The 16,739-nt window shown below is 41.2% G+C and overlaps 1 protein-coding gene across 3 annotated transcripts in view; it reads right to left on the bottom strand.

The window, feature by feature from the left end:
• cacna2d2a (calcium channel, voltage-dependent, alpha 2/delta subunit 2a) overlaps nucleotides 1–16,739 on the bottom strand; it is a 153,650-nt gene that overhangs the window by 99,643 nt on the left and 37,268 nt on the right. For all 3 annotated transcript variants that reach the window (XM_086199340.1, XM_086199341.1, XM_086199343.1), the window contains exon 3: nucleotides 9,419–9,535. In XM_086199340.1, coding sequence (XP_086055466.1) covers nucleotides 9,419–9,535 — 117 coding nt within the window. The remainder of the gene's footprint in view (nucleotides 1–9,418; nucleotides 9,536–16,739) is intronic.

The following is a 16,739-nucleotide window of genomic DNA, read 5'->3' as shown; positions in this document are numbered from 1 at the left end:
CATATTCTTAAATACTGAACATAATAACTGTATTCAAAATAATAACCTGATAGTTAATAAAACCGAAATGGAGCCATTTCAAACAAACAGTCAATTGTGAAACTCCCATAAAAATATAGAATAAACGGTGCATGTCCTCGGGAACTGGACTGAAATCTCTCTGAACTTCATTGACAGAAATTTGATACATTTTACCAATCAGCCCAAACTGTGACTTGTAAAGTTTTCTCTTCTATTTTTATTCAACTAGAGCTTGTCCTACTTCCCCTGTCCTTCCCTAATGGGACCTGAGAGTTATAACTGACTCTCTGATGGCCTACAGAAAATGGAAAACCAAATTACTTTGTTAGAGTCTCCTTTTTTAATTTAGCTTCTTTTTTTTTCCTTTTTTTAGTTTCTGAAGGTGGTGTATGTTGCAGCTCGCCTTAGTAGCATTCACAAAAACACTCTTGCGTGGTAAAGCTCTTACTGGGGGGTTCATTAGTTATTCAAAGCACCTGACCGCCCTGCAGCACTGCTAACACATACACATTATGAAGCCCCAAGTAATTCATTAAGCTCCCCAAATGAACACAAGTCACACCGAGGGGTGCTAGCTATTACCGCTTTGTGTGTAGGGGTGGAATAGTGAGTCTATGGGTGGAGCCATCATGCTAAGGTTGGTTGGGTACCACTGATGTCAGACACTTCTACTCTATATGTTGTCATTCTGCTAAATGCAGCCCCTGAATGCGGAATGAAGGGGAGCAAAGCTGCAGGCTTGTCTTTCCCTCGACCGCTTTCATTTGTCATCGATTCACGCCAACAGGAGGGCCATCATGACTGGCTGCCGGTGGTGTAATTCATTGGGAACACACCAGCTGCTGTCGAAGTGCTGCTTTTGGGCACAACACGAACCTTGTGTGTGTGTGTGTGTGTGTGTGCTTGTGTGTGTGTGTGTGTGTGTGTTTGTGTGTGTGTGTGTGTGTTACATGACTGAGAAAGCATAGTGATCACGTTAAAGACCTCTTTTTAATTCATACAATATTTATCTGGATCCTGTCACAGCGGGCAACATACAAGACACCACAGCGCTGCTCAATGATTAAAAGGAATTGCCAGTGGCCATATTACAATCAGTAACCAGAGCCACATCAGACAAGGGAGAGCTTCACTTTACTAATCCCTCAGCTCTAGCACTCTCTTCCACTGAGGGCCAATCCAGGTCCAAGTGACAGCTCTCACTAACAGCCCCAGCATTGTGATAGCAGGAGCCTCATTTTAAATGCTGGTGGCGCTTTAAAAGCCCGAGGGCTAAATTTAGCTGTTTTAAATTAGTTATTTGTGCCGGATTTCTGTTCAATTAAAGCCAGTCACCAAAGTGACTGAGATCTTGCTGAGATGAAGACTCACTCCAAGGATGTGGTTATAATGACAGCATGACTGCAGCAACAATAATTAAACTGTTGATCCCTCCTGTTTTTTTGTGAGTCACTGTTAACAAAGAAATGAATGAGTAATTATTGTTATCATTATTATTATTATTATTGGTTAAGCATGTGGTCTTTATCCTCATGAATAAGAAGCCTTTGTTTCATTAGTGATAACACGAGGATGTGAACACATCAGCAGACTGCAGGTGAGCTACTCTAAGTTTCAACAGGTTGCAAAGTAGTTCCAAATGTTCTCACCTGGGCTAACAAGTGCACGCTTCTACTACTTTCAGCAGGCGTGTTGACCGTGCACGGCATGCTTGAAAGTCTCAGTATGTCTCAGTGCATTATTAATGGATGTAACGTGATGACAGATGACTCGAAGCGGCCCATCCCTCCCCTTCCACGACCCGCCGGTGTCATCTCGGTTTCCATGGTCAGAGCGAGACGGAGGCCCATGCAGTCCGATTGATTAATTCTGTCAAGCAGACTTTTGCTATCCCTGCACAGGGCTTGGTCCCAGCTCCACTGCAATCTGTCACAATCACTATAAGCATGACTACACAGTCAAAGAACATCTCCGTCACCACCCAAAGACCCCCCGCACACCTCCAATTCATTTTTAAATCCTCCTTGCTCTCAGAATGACATTATCCCAGATTATCTGTACTGTACCAAAAGAAGGGACTCACGTTTAGATTCAGTGGTTCAAACTGATCGTTTGAATCACTGACTGTCACACAAGTCAAAGCGACTGGTACTGTGCCGCAGAGTATTTGTCATGGGGTGGTGGTGGTGGCGGCGGTGGGGGGTCATTTAGCAAAATAGCAGTGGAGATAGCCATCGTCCCAGATAGTTGATGGTTACCCTGAACTAGGCACAAGCCTCCCCTGTCACTTTCCTTGAAAACAGACTGAGGTTTTGACCAAAAGCAGGTTGGTGTTTTAAGGTAATCAGTGGTCATTTGACAGTATATCACATGATACACTCATGACCCGCAGGCCAGAGCCTGCACGCCATTAAAAAAAAAAAAAACACCATTACTGAGAATATTTTCCAGATTTTCCCCATAATTCTGATTCCATCACCAAGCGTTCCAATCATACAGTGACCTAACAGAACAGAAAACAACTTTTGGCAGCCAAAAATAAGAACTGCTCATCCAAAGGACACTGACTCGGCACTGAACTTCCTTGGGAATCCACCAATGTCCATGCCAAGTTCAATAAGGAGTAACAGTTGTTGGGATATTTCATCTGAGGGTTATCTGTGCCATTCGGCAACACTTTTTTTAAACTGGGTTTTTGTGTGTCTGTGTATGTCTGTGTGTGTATATGAGCGATGTCAAACCAAAGTGTAGCGTTTGATGCACAATCCAAGGTTCAATGCTCATGTGGATTGCAATTTTTTTTCTTGGTTCCACAGGAAAACAAACTGGGCACACACACACACACACACACACACACACACAAGTACATCCATGGATGTCTTATTGGCTCTGCCTACAAAGAATTGTTGGATGGTCCCTGGTGAATATTAATCATCTTTCTGCTTGAAATGTTGCAATGTCCAACCCTAGACACCATGAGATGTATTACGCGGACATAAGGTATTTTTGTGATGTTAAAATGATAAGCAGAAACAAACTGAACACCATGGCCACAAACAATCCATGGGGCAAAAATGTTGGTGGAACTATTCATGTAGCCTGAAGAAAAAAATTCACTCCGGATGTATTTTTTATTTTTTACATATACAGTTACTAGGCAAGCATAAATGCGTATGGAGGTTACAGGGTCAACCTACTTGCGGTGTGTTTACCGTTTCATTTTTGCGCATGAAGACACCAGGAGGGCTGCTGGGTAGTGAAGACATACTGCTCAGGTGCCCAGATGAGACTAAACCACATGTCACTTTCACTCTCAGGTCTAAAGATACTTGCTGCACTACTGGGTTGTCCACAGATCTCACAGTGAAATATCTATTTGTGTTGCTACAACTGTGTTTTACTCCCTCACCTGCGTGTGCGGCTGCCGCTGCTGCTACACCTCTTATCTTGTGTTTCTTGGCTGTATTTTCTAAGTATATTCATCCCTTCATCTCACTATATCTGCCTAGCTTGACCCTGCGACCATCTCAATAAGACACACTTTTGAGTCCTGCTCGTGTATCCATTAAACAGCGAGCGGCCCAGAGGCAGCCATTCTTCAGCCTGTAAGTGGCATTGGAATAGTATTGAGATCTGTGTAATTGGATTAAACCAACCTTAGTCCCCTCTCCATTCCACCAGTCTCCTCTGTGAAATCACAACTTAAGAGCTTTGACAATAGTAGTTTTGCTGTGCTGATGGAAATGTAACATGATCTCTGTCTGTAGCTGGTGGCCTCATCTTCCTTCCCCGAGGCTGGAAAAATCCCAGCAGCGGCCTGACTGACAGCTCCACTCTGTCTGGCTTTGACTGACAGCGGACAGGATGTCGTGCCGTCTCAGCTGGTTCTGAGTGACCCAACTGATCTCAGGCCTCTGTGGCGATCATATGAAGCATCACAAAGAGGAGTCCGGGAAACGGTGAGGGCTTAGATCAGTCTGGTAGGTCTGTCCCTCTTGTTTGGCTTTATGCACATGACAGATCACACGGAGGGCTCTGTTCTCTCTGGCTGCTCTGGGTTAAAAAGCCTGTCATAGAAGGACTCTTGAAGTATCGCTCAGGTGTGAGCCTGGTGCTCTGATAACACGCACACAAACACACGCACACAAACACACACACACACACACACACACACAAACACACACACACGACAAAGAAGTACTTTCAGACTCAATAATGGTGCGTGAGATGTACACCAGAGAACAAACACATACAAAACTTTGCTGCACCGTTGGCTCTCACTAACACGATCGAGTCAATGGCTGACATTCACAGACGTCAATATTATCTGTATAAAAAAAAAAGAGTTTGCATATGTATAGATTATTTACAAACGGAAAAAGAGACTTGAGCAACAGACTACAATACTAACAGATTTAAAGAAATGACCCATATCTGCCGATAACAAGGATGCGTCAACATTATTGAACAGCCCTGGTAGCTTGGCATGAAAAAAATGCTCTATTTTACTGATCCATATTTCTCAAGAGTTTCCTTGAGAGAAAAGCTCGATTAAAATGCAAATAAATGTTCATTCACCTGCTCACAGCAGATGTGCATACATACATTATTGTAAACATCATTCTCCAAGTACCTTGAGATGAACTCATACTTCATTACAAATTTCAAATTAGCATCATCAGCTGGCCTACTGTATTAAAGACTGTATTCATAGTTAGTACACACCAAAAAAAAAAAAAAAAAAAAGGTGGTACACCACAGATGAGTCAGATTTTATGTAATTTCAGAGTGGTGATTCAAGGGACATGATTCTAACATGGAGGAGTCATCATGACTTGTGTGCTACTGTATCACCCGCACCATGACATGGAGGGCTTCTCAGCTAAGAAAAAAGATGGTAGTCTATGGATTTTGCAGTGTGATCAGGGGGTGATTTTGAAATGTTGTTTTATTTTCAGTGTCAAACCTGCACTCGCTGTTAGTTGACATAACATCCGGTCGGTGACGCTTCTCTATTAGCTCTTAAAAGGCTATTTCTCAATATTCAATGATTATTATTCCTTTTGCACTGCAAGGTTTCATTTGTACGCATCAAACCTCCCTACTATCACATCTTCTACTCATGGAGTTGAGCAGATAAAACAAGGAGTGGGATGAATAAACACTGGAAGGCTTTAGACAAAAAAAAAAAAAAAAAAAAAGTAAGCCAGCTTATACTGTTTCCATTTTTAGGGGAACATCCAGTACATTGGATTTTGAATTTTAATAGATTTTCAGATAGCAGCTGGGTGAAAGTAAGCTTTGCTTTATCAATTTAACCCAAATACAGATATAACTGAAAAAGCAAAATGACTGCTTTTTTTTTTTTTTTTCATCTGTTGCGTATAATAAATCTGCATCATAGCTGTGGTAACTTCTGTTCTACTGTAAGACCAAGAGGGTGCAACCATCAAACACCCACCACATTTAAATGCTTTTCTCTCATGTCCATGTCAGCACAGTGTTTGTACATTTAGATTGCGTTGCTAATTTGGGAACCCAGGTTAAATCAAGTGAAAAAAAGCTCCCTTCCTCAGTAACTGAGTATTTAAATTTGATGTATTTTCTCATTAGTAATATAAACATGCATTAAGACGAATCACCTGTAGCACTATTTAAATAGGTTGCAGAATAATAATTTCTTCTTGCATGCGTACACACACATATGCTTGTGCACACATGCTCTCTCTCTCTCTCTCTCTCTCTCTCTCTCTCTCTCACACACACACACACACACACACACACACACACACACACACACACACACACAGATATCCTCATTTTTAAATGTGTGTCAGGGGATATTTGGGACTAAATAACCATTACAGGGGGTGAAACAGGCAGGAATATAAAACGTTCTGAGCGGAGTTTGAGAGTCTTATCTACAGACTGCATTAATACATGGCTTTCGCTTTTCTCCTGGTATGAATAATAAGTCCACATAAATTTATTCACCTATATAGCCTGGAAATTCTAGTTGAAGTAACAAAACAATAATAATCGAACTGAAATGAAACATATTAACTTATAGCACACTATTTGTTGGGTTTCTATTTCACACTGATATAAAGCCTCACTGTATATTTGCATTACTTGTTCTTTTTTTGCTGTTTTATCATCTTTCTCTTTCCTCCAGAAACTCGTTCTCTCCTGTACTCTATCCCCCAGCCCCCTTCTGCACTCTCCTTCCCTTCCGCTTGCTGCTCATTTTTAAATCTATGAATTTCTGAACATCATTTTCTTGATTTTTCCACGCCCCAGGGAGACATTCTCATTCCAGCCCTTCTCTTTTTTCACCTCATTTCCTCCCTCCCTCCTGAGTGAATCTCCAAGACACGTGAAGGTTGGGGTGGGTGACTGGAAGCGAAGGGGGGGGGGGTGTCAGATGGTGGTGGGGGCTTACAGTTCTGCCTTTCCTCTTTCCAAAAAAGCAAGGTGGATGCCATTCCAAATCAAATCCTGCACATGACCACGGGAGACACTTCTTCTCTTTTGGGATCCAAATGAAGCATGAGAGACTTCTGCTCTGTGGTATGAAGGTGCTTCTTCCACACGCGCCTCAAAGACTGATTTCAGAAGCTTTATAAGGTTCAACAGTGATTTTAACTTCATCTTTTGGATGAAATTAAAACCACACCTTCTCTAAATCATGAATGGGCTGTATTTTGATGGTGGAAGCTTCCATAAAGGGCAACCAATCTACAAATTACCCCAGGGGTGTTGAGGGGTTTAACCTCTGACCATACTGGACAGCGAACTCGACTTCCTGAACTGAACCACAATGTTCCACTTCCTGTTTAAATTTGAAAAGCACTTCCCTACTGTGTTGCATTTTATCGTTTTATTTATTTTATTAATATATAAAAATATATATATAATAATTTATTGGTTTAACTCTTTCCTTTTTGTTTCGTACTATGTTCCCTTTGTCCTCCTAACCCTCATGTTTGAGTGTAATTTTTTTCAGTTTGTCTTATTTTGGTTTTTTTGGGGGGACTTGGAGGAAATAAGATCTTAGCTCTTCCTGTCTGCCCTCATCACACGCCTTCACAATCTCAGTATGAGGAACCACAACTCAAGTGTCGCCCCCCCCCCCCAATTTTCCCAGTAAAAACAAAAAAAAAGTATTTTCACCCATAAAAAATAACTCAAAATTCCCTTTTTTTTAATGTTTGATCAGAAATTTTAACAATCAGTGGCTGAGTGTAAATGCTAAGCTACCATAAACCAAGACTGTCGGGGGGGGGGGGGGGTGACCAATTATCTCCTACAACAACTTATCCCATAAGCTAATTAATTACCTTCAGATGTTGATGAACTAAGGTGCTGATGCCTTAATTAAAGTTTAGTCATCCACGGAGGTTTCCACCTCACTGCTGCTGGCTGCAGGTGAGCTAACATTAGCTGTGGCTGCTACAGGTCATCAAACACGCTCCACTCTTTAGCTTTGAGATTAGATTTTGGGTTCGACACATCGCTCCTGCCGGCTTTCTATTTCATATTTAACATTCCAGGAACCGTTTTCTTTGATGAGTCTTAAAAAGTTGAATGTCACATGCAAATGCTCTAAACTAGTTAGTCTCTGACCCAGACAAGCTCCCGTGTACCAACGTTTAATACTAGTAACATGAATCTGCACTTGGTAGCACGAATGGAATCAATGGGGACTCTTAAACGTACAAAGTTCAGTATTCAGCGCTAATAACTGCTCCATGTGTGGAAAGATGATTGGAACAAAAACTTACTTGGTAGGACAGAAAACTTCTAAGAGACACCAACATATACATCTTTTTTTTCTAAGGTTTGCAAAGTTGATCCTTTATCTTTGGCATTAACAAATTAAATATTGATTGTGTGTATTTTCTCATTTCCCTCCTTGTCACTCTGTTTAACTTTGAATCCTTGGGAGTGTATCGTCCCCCACCACTCGACATTTCTTACGGGGTAGAGGCACCCCGCTGTGCATGAGAAACACTTTTTTAACAATCACTGAGCTGTCTGTGCATGACCGTGGTAATAATTTAACAAAAAGACAAAACTGCAGAACACAACAATGATAACCTCTGAAATAGCTTTCCTTCTGCATACATATCTGGAATAGTAGACAAAAACATCTGGGTGTTGAAATGAAGATGATTTAAAAGTCAATATCTCGCAGAGGGGGCTTGACAATGTGTTTGAATGAAAAGATGACCAATAGGTCCTCAACTATCTAATGTAAAGGTGCAAATATGACGGAGCAGAACAAGACAACTTAATCAAAAGTAAAACTGGTCATTCGGATTATGTCTTCAAACACACGCACACACACACACACACACACACACACGCACACACACACACACAAACCTACCTTTAACAAGTGCGGATGGTAAGCTCAATTGATGAAGACTCAGCCATTGTTTCTGACAGTAGCCAGGAAATTTTTAAGTTTTATGTGAACATGTCTTTAAAATGTCAATATAATCAGTGCGCAACTGGTCTCATTAACCTTTGTGTATGATAATTTCGTCAAGCAACTTCATGACCGTAAAATACTCCTCTGATAAGCCACGCTGTTTCTGACCTGATGAGCAGTGAATGAAAAGAAGAAAAAAAAACTAAAAAGGAGATATAAATCAGAGTGTTTGGAGATGTTCCACTGCTCAGTTTGGGTTTTAATTGTGGATATAAGAATGGTACATGAGTATACATTGCACTAATCCTTGATTTGTGTTGTTATTTTAATTGGCCAGTGTTGAACCCACTTCAGAAATATAAGGTCATTATTTATTTGAGAAACCGTGAAAATGAAAGTTCACCGAATTAATCCAAAGCTAAGAAATTGTTTGTTTTTTAAATTGCTGCCAAAAAATGAATAACTGCCAATTATGTAATAGTTTTTCCAGATCAAAGCGAACAACGTAATAACTTAATAATTAGATCGTATAATTTCAGAGACAATAAAGTAAGAAGTTATACCACTTTTGGCCCACAATGTAATAAGTTATTGCATTAGCAACAGGCTAAACAAATAACAACTGGAGCTGATAAGGTAATAGTGTCTTTTTTATAACTTAATGTTACGCATTGGTAATAAATAGTCATATTTTCGTGGAACATACATGTTATTCATTGGCTTTGTTACTTCCTTAACCTCAGATATTAAAGTTTCATTTCTTGAAACCAGCTAATAACGTGATATTAAGATGTAATCATGAAGAAATTGGAATCTCAGAGTTCCTTGAATTCTACTCACTGCACACTGTAATTTCAATTTCTGTGGAAGACGAAGGATCCACCTTGTATGCGTGCATGTGTGCACAAGGACACGCTGTAGACAGAGATGGTTATAATATGCTGAGTATTATCCACTTACCTCCAGGGCTTTCCTTTTGCTGTTAAGCAGCTTGGAAATGTCGCGTGCCACTCGCTCCACCAAGTCCTTGGGGTTGTTTCTCTTGATTTCAAACTGGCTCTTCTTCTCACTATAAATCTGCAGATGGGGACACAAGGAATCAAAGTTCAGGTTATCAGAGGCATTGCTTTAATTAAGAGATTATTTCATTCATTTATTGAGCCACACAGGAGCTGTTTGCGTATTCTCAAGGTGGCGCGCAAGATGGTAAATGTTTACCGAAGAAGAGGCAGTATGCAGGCTGCCATTACTGCCGTACGCCTCGGCACTGTGGCAGAATTAAACAAACAGAACAGAGCCTTAATGGCAAAGCACTTAGCTAGCCAGCTGCAGTCTGGCAGTCAGGATCAAATTAAATAAACACAAACTCCAACAGATCCTCACTGGTGGGTGAACACCTTGTATCTCCACGCTGTTAACTGCCTTGGAACTAAGACAAACAGCCTTATTTACAGCTTTGTGACAACATATTTGTGACTTAATCCAAGGGGTTACTCAGGGCTACTCTGAACCTAAGAGGCCGTATAATTTTTTTGCAACCCATGACGAACCATAATCCCTTGTTTAAAGTGAAAATAAGAATTACACCAACACTATTACTGAGGCATTAGGCAGACTAGAAAACAGGTAAGACGCATTTAAAGTGACACAGACTTTGCAAAACAAGGTGAAACGAGCAAGAGAACGAGGGAGTTGGATGTTTAGAAGGGAGAGGGGACGACAGATGTTTGGACTGCTGACAGAGGAAGGTGAAGAGATAAAAGAATTATGAAAACTGACTCAGCGGGCTGGCCTCTCTATAGGGTCTGCAGTCTCCAACCCAGCTCCACCCGCGGGATTACCACTTATCCTGTTGCCCTGAGACACTGAAAGACCCACTTTCACACCATAAAACATTTGGTTTAGTTCTTTGAAGCAAACCCATGAAAAGCCAGTTGATGGCGAATATTTTTAAAGCAATTAGAGCCCTCTCAAGTATTAACCATGAAGCTGAAATACAGCATTTGCTCTAGATATAGTTTAATTAGCCTGAATTTGCCATTTGAGAAATAAACTTTCAATAAATACACATTTCTGGACACTTCATACATGGGGGGGGGGGGGGGGGAGACTGCAATCCACTTCAAGTAGAAGAACTCTAATCAAAAAATAAGTAAAATAAACCCACAGATTAGAAGTGAATCTGAAGCTGTAACCATCTTCAATAAACGGATTCACAATCATTTGGAGAGAGTCCAAACTGGATGATCGGATATTTGTTGAGTAATATGAGAACGACTAAGATATCTTTAATGAGAAAATGGGAGTATAAAACAACAAGGCTTTGCAGGAGCTGGAGTTGCTGCTTTAATTAACGGTCAAACATGCAGCTAATGAAAGCATGTTGGTTTTTCTATGCCTGACAGCCATGACAGCAGGAAATGGAGCACGCTCACTGATAGCACAACCCGCTCTACAGCCAAGGAGCTGTGACCATAAAATAAAAAACTAAAAAAAACAAAAACAACAACCTTTACTATGTGACACACATTTGTCAGGTCCAGCATGTGAACTACCACAGAAAAGGCGCATCTTCCATACCGCCGTTCCAGCTTTAAACGACAAAGTGAAAGATGACGATCAGAAGGAGATAAGATGTATTTGAGTCTTGACGGGGTGATCGACCTGTAATATAACCACCGACATGAGCCTGACCAACTTCAGTTAGCATTCAATTAGATAGGATGTATTTTACTTTTTCAAATTCGTTGCATTCGTTTTTCTGTATTAACAAAATGCGAATCATATAAACATAATATAAACTTGTTTTTATATGGATAACACTGATGCCGGTGGAGCGGCTAAATCAACTGTAAAATGTCAGCATATCTAGTATCCAGTCTGGGGGATCCCTGGATATATTTTTTTCCACATTACTGTGCCTGAAGATTCTTAAGATTTCAAAGTGCGTTGCTTTTTCAAAGGATGTACTTGCATCATTCTGCCATTATTACTTTTATTTTCTCAGTGATATAAAATGTTCTTTAATTGATGATCATGGTATAGAACTGAGGAGGTGTATGAAATAATGTACCTGAGTATTACAAGAGAGGATCAGCTGCAGTTGAAGCCTCTCAGTCAGTCTCACGTCTTATTTGAACTCGTCTTACTGTTTCACCGTGTCTTACTCGCGTTCATCTCAATGATGGGACCAGGCCACCTCGTACCTGTGAGTATGTCCTACGCAAAGAAATGTCGATTTTCAGAAACGGCGAAACAGGCACAATTGCGACTATCAGGAAAGGTTCGAGAATTCACAGAAAACATTAACAGACCCTGCTGGAGGTGTGTGGTCTAATGACAGCCCCTCTATTTCAGACTAAAAGCTCCTCTTATCTGAACTTTGGCCGACCATCGTGTTCAGACGCCAATATCAAACATGGCTGAAATCAGCAATTGTTCAAAAGGCCTGAACTGAATCTGTGCTCTTCTCTACACGTGTTGCCATAATATTTCTACATTTCTTTGAGAATTGGAAAAGTAAGTATCTCTTGCTCTGTGATGAAATATTATATTTGTCACATTGATGTGATGCAATTAGGAAAAGGGAAACAAAGGTGTCCATTTGATCCGTCTCTGTCAGGCTGAAAGCTGGGCGGGCAGCCAAAGGCAGTTTCCTTACACTGAGCAGGCAAACTTGGCCCCAGAATCCCCCACCATGCCAACCGAGCACTCCAATGAGATGCCTGTTGTCTTTGTCCATCCCTTATGAGGATCAGAGATACTGGGAATTAAATACTAGTTGCAATGTAATGTATAGGTTTATCTAAAATATGTGCAACTGTTCAATACAAAAGAAAATCTGTATTTTTTTTTTTTTTTGGTGGAAAAAGGTGTTTCAGTTCATTTAGCGTTCTTATTTCATTGTGGGTTTTGACTACTCATTCTTGAAGTCATTGGACTGAATTTTGACAGTCCAAGTGTGTGGAAAGTGTGTGTGTGTGTGCGCGCACACACACACACACACACACACACACACTTGTCTGTTAGTCATCAATTCTGAATGAAGCAGTTCTCAGACCAATAAAGCCCCAGATATGGGGCAGTCACTCACTCACACACGCACTCACACACGCACTCACACACACACACACACACACACACACACACACACACACACACACACAGTGTGTACAGTATATGTACACAAATTCAATGACACACACAATCTCAAAGGGTTTTCTCAAGGTGGAAGAAGCCATTAATGGAATCTTATTAAACCATAAAACAAGAGAGAAGTTTTCTGTGCTCCATTGACAGACTACAAACCCCTGACTCTTTTAAGCGATGCATTTTTCAAGTCGATTTAAAAACCATGTCAAATTTGTTTTTAAATCAATATTCATTCCCTTAATGTGTGGTAGTGCTCAACGGGTCTACCTCTCTCTGGAAGATTCACTGCAGTATCGAGACATTACACACACAGCCTTCGATTCTCTGAGGTTAGAAATAAAACCCAAAAGACAAAAAAAGATTACTGGAACACATCATCCTCCATGGCGGCTTTCCTACGTTTTTTTTTTACCCTCGTCAAGAAGGTTTTGATATTGTGTAAAAACTACTGTAATGATTTCAATTTTCAGTTCAGAGATTGGACCCTCTCCTGTAAAAATAATATCTTGTTTGTAATTTTAAATCTTTTTGCCCAAATAATGTATTGGGTTCAACCGTTGCTGATGCAACACTTACGTGCAATCCTAAAGGAACAACAATGGCAACGGGGGGTCAGATGGTAAAATGCATGCCATCACCAGCAGAGCAAGTATTTAAATTGAGTTTATCCAAAATAAAAACTGCAGATTGCAGCTCAATCCCCTACTGGTCTGAGTGTTGACTGATGTACATACTCCCAACTGCAGGAACCAGATGAGAAGACGCTAATAACATGTTAAATTTGTCTGCCACATTTGCTAACACTTCATTTCTATAAATCTAGCTGATGACAGGTCAGTGTTGTCTACCTGATAAGGTTCGTGTCCTCTCGGGTTGACTGAGACTGACACCAGTGTAATGTTTCCACGTGTTCTCCTCTCCAGTGACCTATGTTTATTGTGTTCTGCCTCAGAAACAACAAAGATATCCATTGCTCTGTCAGTTTATAACCACTATGGATGTTCGCCCTAAGGGAGGCATGTTTTATTCCCTTTATTCAGTACAAATGCTTTAAATGGACCAATAAACTACAGAGACAAATGGGTATATATTGTTGTTTGGGGTGTTCATCTCTCTGATAAGTTGCCCATTAGAAGCTCTGTCCCTGTCCATTCTGAGCAAAGATTGATCTACGCTGTCAACCCCACGGAGCCCCAGCCCAGACAGAAACAGCCTGCCAATGAGCATTAGGCTGCAGGAGCACTGGGCGCAGACTGACAGCACATGGTAATGCTGGCTACGATAGGCCTGAGGGGCTTTAAATCCTTTTTAGCAAGAGGTTGGAGATGAGTGACCATCCTTCGCTGAAGGGCCATAAGCACATCAGGCTGCCTGAAATTATATTTCAGGGTTTGAGAGCTTGACTCACTCCAATAATGGGGCAGCGACAGCAGAAAAAGCCAAGTACTGTGATGGGCAACTTTACTGGTAATCATACACAGTGTTTGAGCCGAGGCACACCACTCGTAAGTACTTGTAGAAAACAAACAACAGAGCTTTGTGGAGAAAAGCTAGAGAAACCTGCTAATGTTAAGAAAAATCCTTCTAATACTACTTTATGTTAGATAGCCGTGGTTGGGGAAAAAAACGGAAAAGTATTTCGACTTTTACTTAACCATATTGACTCGAGAAAAAAAAGTTCTAAGTCCTCATCTAGCTAATTAAGGGTACAAAAGTATTTTGGAACAAAACTACTAGAGGGGTGAGTCAGACCTCCTGTGACATTAATTTCATCATGAGAGGCCGTACAGGGAGAGTCAGTGGGTATGTCACGGGCTGGGAACCTGCTGTGACAGCGCAGCATCGTCCGCAAACAAGTGCAGCTACTTTCATCTAAACCCACAAGCTCGCCAGTCATCGGAGAAACTGTCTAGCAGAGGATTTCGACCAGCTGCCGTTTCAACTGTTCAAACATACGGTATTAATCATCAGACTGGATCACAGTGAATCATGAGACCCGTGTGTACTTTTTTTTCCAGATATTCTGCAGCCTGAATCATAGGATCTTTGTGTCTCAGTCGACTGGCTTGAGGGTGAATGCAGGAGAAACCGTTCAGAAACATGTTTAAACTAATAAGTGCATCGCTTCATGGTAAACACCGATCTGCTGGGCAGACGCGTGGTAGCCTGACGCTGGAAAACACATGTCCAAGGAGTCCCTGGTATATTCATCCAGGCTCATACTAAACTGTATGTAGCTTGAAACGAATGTCATAGAGCTTTTTTTTTTCTCTTTCAAAAGGTAGCTCATCTTTAGTTCCCCCAAAGTGTTTGAGATGGCGAAGAATAACCGTTTCTGCAGAATTTTATCATGTCACACTGAAGTTGACCTTGCACATTTTGAACATAAAATAACTGGAAATCATTTCATGCCGTCTGACATGTGTGTGATATTTTGTCATAAATGCCGTGTGAATTTTAAGGTTACCTCAGACAGCCCGTTCAGTTAAAAAGGTTTTGGTGGTCCGACATTCATCAGATAACATTTGTGAATTGAATTTTAATCTATGAAAATACTTTTTATTTTTTTAATGTTTCAAAGAACACTTTGAGAGACTTCGTCAGTCATGTAAAATGTCTTCGTCGGAATATTAAAACTCCATCTCTATCAATTAGGGCGTTCAGTTAATTGATTATTGTCAGCGTACTGCAGCAAATCGGTAGCAGAGTAGCACAGCAGGACCGAGTTCTCTGGTTCTCTCCATTTGTCCATTAAATATTAAAAAAACAAGGCAGGAGAATTGGGCTGTGATGACTTGATCTGACTGCCTGTGTAATGTCACTTGCAGACACTGTAACTAACTACATTTACAAAGGCCCGCAAATGTAATTGTGCTCATTTTCCAGTAAAGGGTTACGCACAAGGTCCTAATCAAAATTACCAAGACAGGTCAGCTGTAAGCAGCAAAATATAAAAATCAACAACATTCTAGCAAAAAAACAAAAAAAGGATGTGACTACTTGATCTCATTTTATAAAGAGAAAAGTGTATTCATGGACTGTAAAGAGTCTGCGTCTCCAGCAATTATCAGCGTTAATCAGTTATGCTGTTGGCTTGAGGCTGTGATGCCTGGGCGGCTTTCTGCTCAGGCCCGTCGTTCTCCCCGGGAAAAAAGGGAGAGGTGGCTCTGCAGATCGCCACCAACAGCCAATCAACCCTTCTGCTGCTCGCACTCACACAGAATATGACAGAAGTAACTGCCAATTGCAACCAATATGCTTTTTCTGGCAGCCTGAATACTGAAGTACACACTCATACCACTCACAGCAAAACATGAAAAAGTACACGTGCGCAAACTCACACTGCTGTCCCGTGTACAACTCGCGCACAAAACACACACACACTCATTCTCATCATGAGCCATGATGACTGGTTCCAGTGTGCCAAGCTCTGAGTGTCGCTGTAAACACACAGATGGGAAGACAGAGGGTGGCGGGACTCCAGAAAATTACTGTTAAAAAGTGGTATGCAGATTCAGCTGACTCAACATTCATCAAAGAAGTCTTCTGTTTGGCAAGTCAATCTCCGGCTGCCTCGGCTCCAACCAACATTGGAAAAATGCTCTTTACTGCTGCATAAAAATTCAGTACCAACTTGTGTTGTTGTGTTTTTCATAATATTCCTCCAGTCATCAAAACAACAATATAAAGTCAAAACAGTAAAAACGAAATAACAAATGGAAAAGATTTCTGTCTGCCTCCGCCACTTTGTATAAAGATTTATTGACTTTTTTTCCCCCCGCTATTTTCACCGCTAGCACTGATGTTCCTCGTCGTGTTGATGTTTTTGTCCCATCGTCTGTGTCTAAGAGAGAGGATTGCTTATCTCTCCGTGAAGTCAGCCACAATAGGCCTCGTCTGGCTGCTGCAGCTTGGTGCTTGACAGAGACAGATGCCACATCATTAAGGAATATTAGTGGGCTCTGCCGAGCGGACTCAGCTTCCACGGGCCCCAGGAAGAGTTCAATAAGAGAGGACACATAGGGAGCGGCATCCCCTCGGAGGAGCTCGATAAGACACAACACACCAGCCTCGCGCAGTTCAATAAGACTGGAAGCCTCCGGGAGTCCAGTCGGATGCAGAAATGTTG

The sequence above is a fragment of the Aulostomus chinensis genome, chromosome 3 (assembly GCF_037954235.1).
Source record: "Aulostomus chinensis isolate RoL2024-O1b breed Wild chromosome 3, RoL_Achi_v1.0, whole genome shotgun sequence".
NCBI classification, from domain to species: domain Eukaryota; kingdom Metazoa; phylum Chordata; class Actinopteri; order Syngnathiformes; family Aulostomidae; genus Aulostomus; species Aulostomus chinensis.
This window is presented reverse-complemented; position numbering and strand designations above follow the sequence as displayed.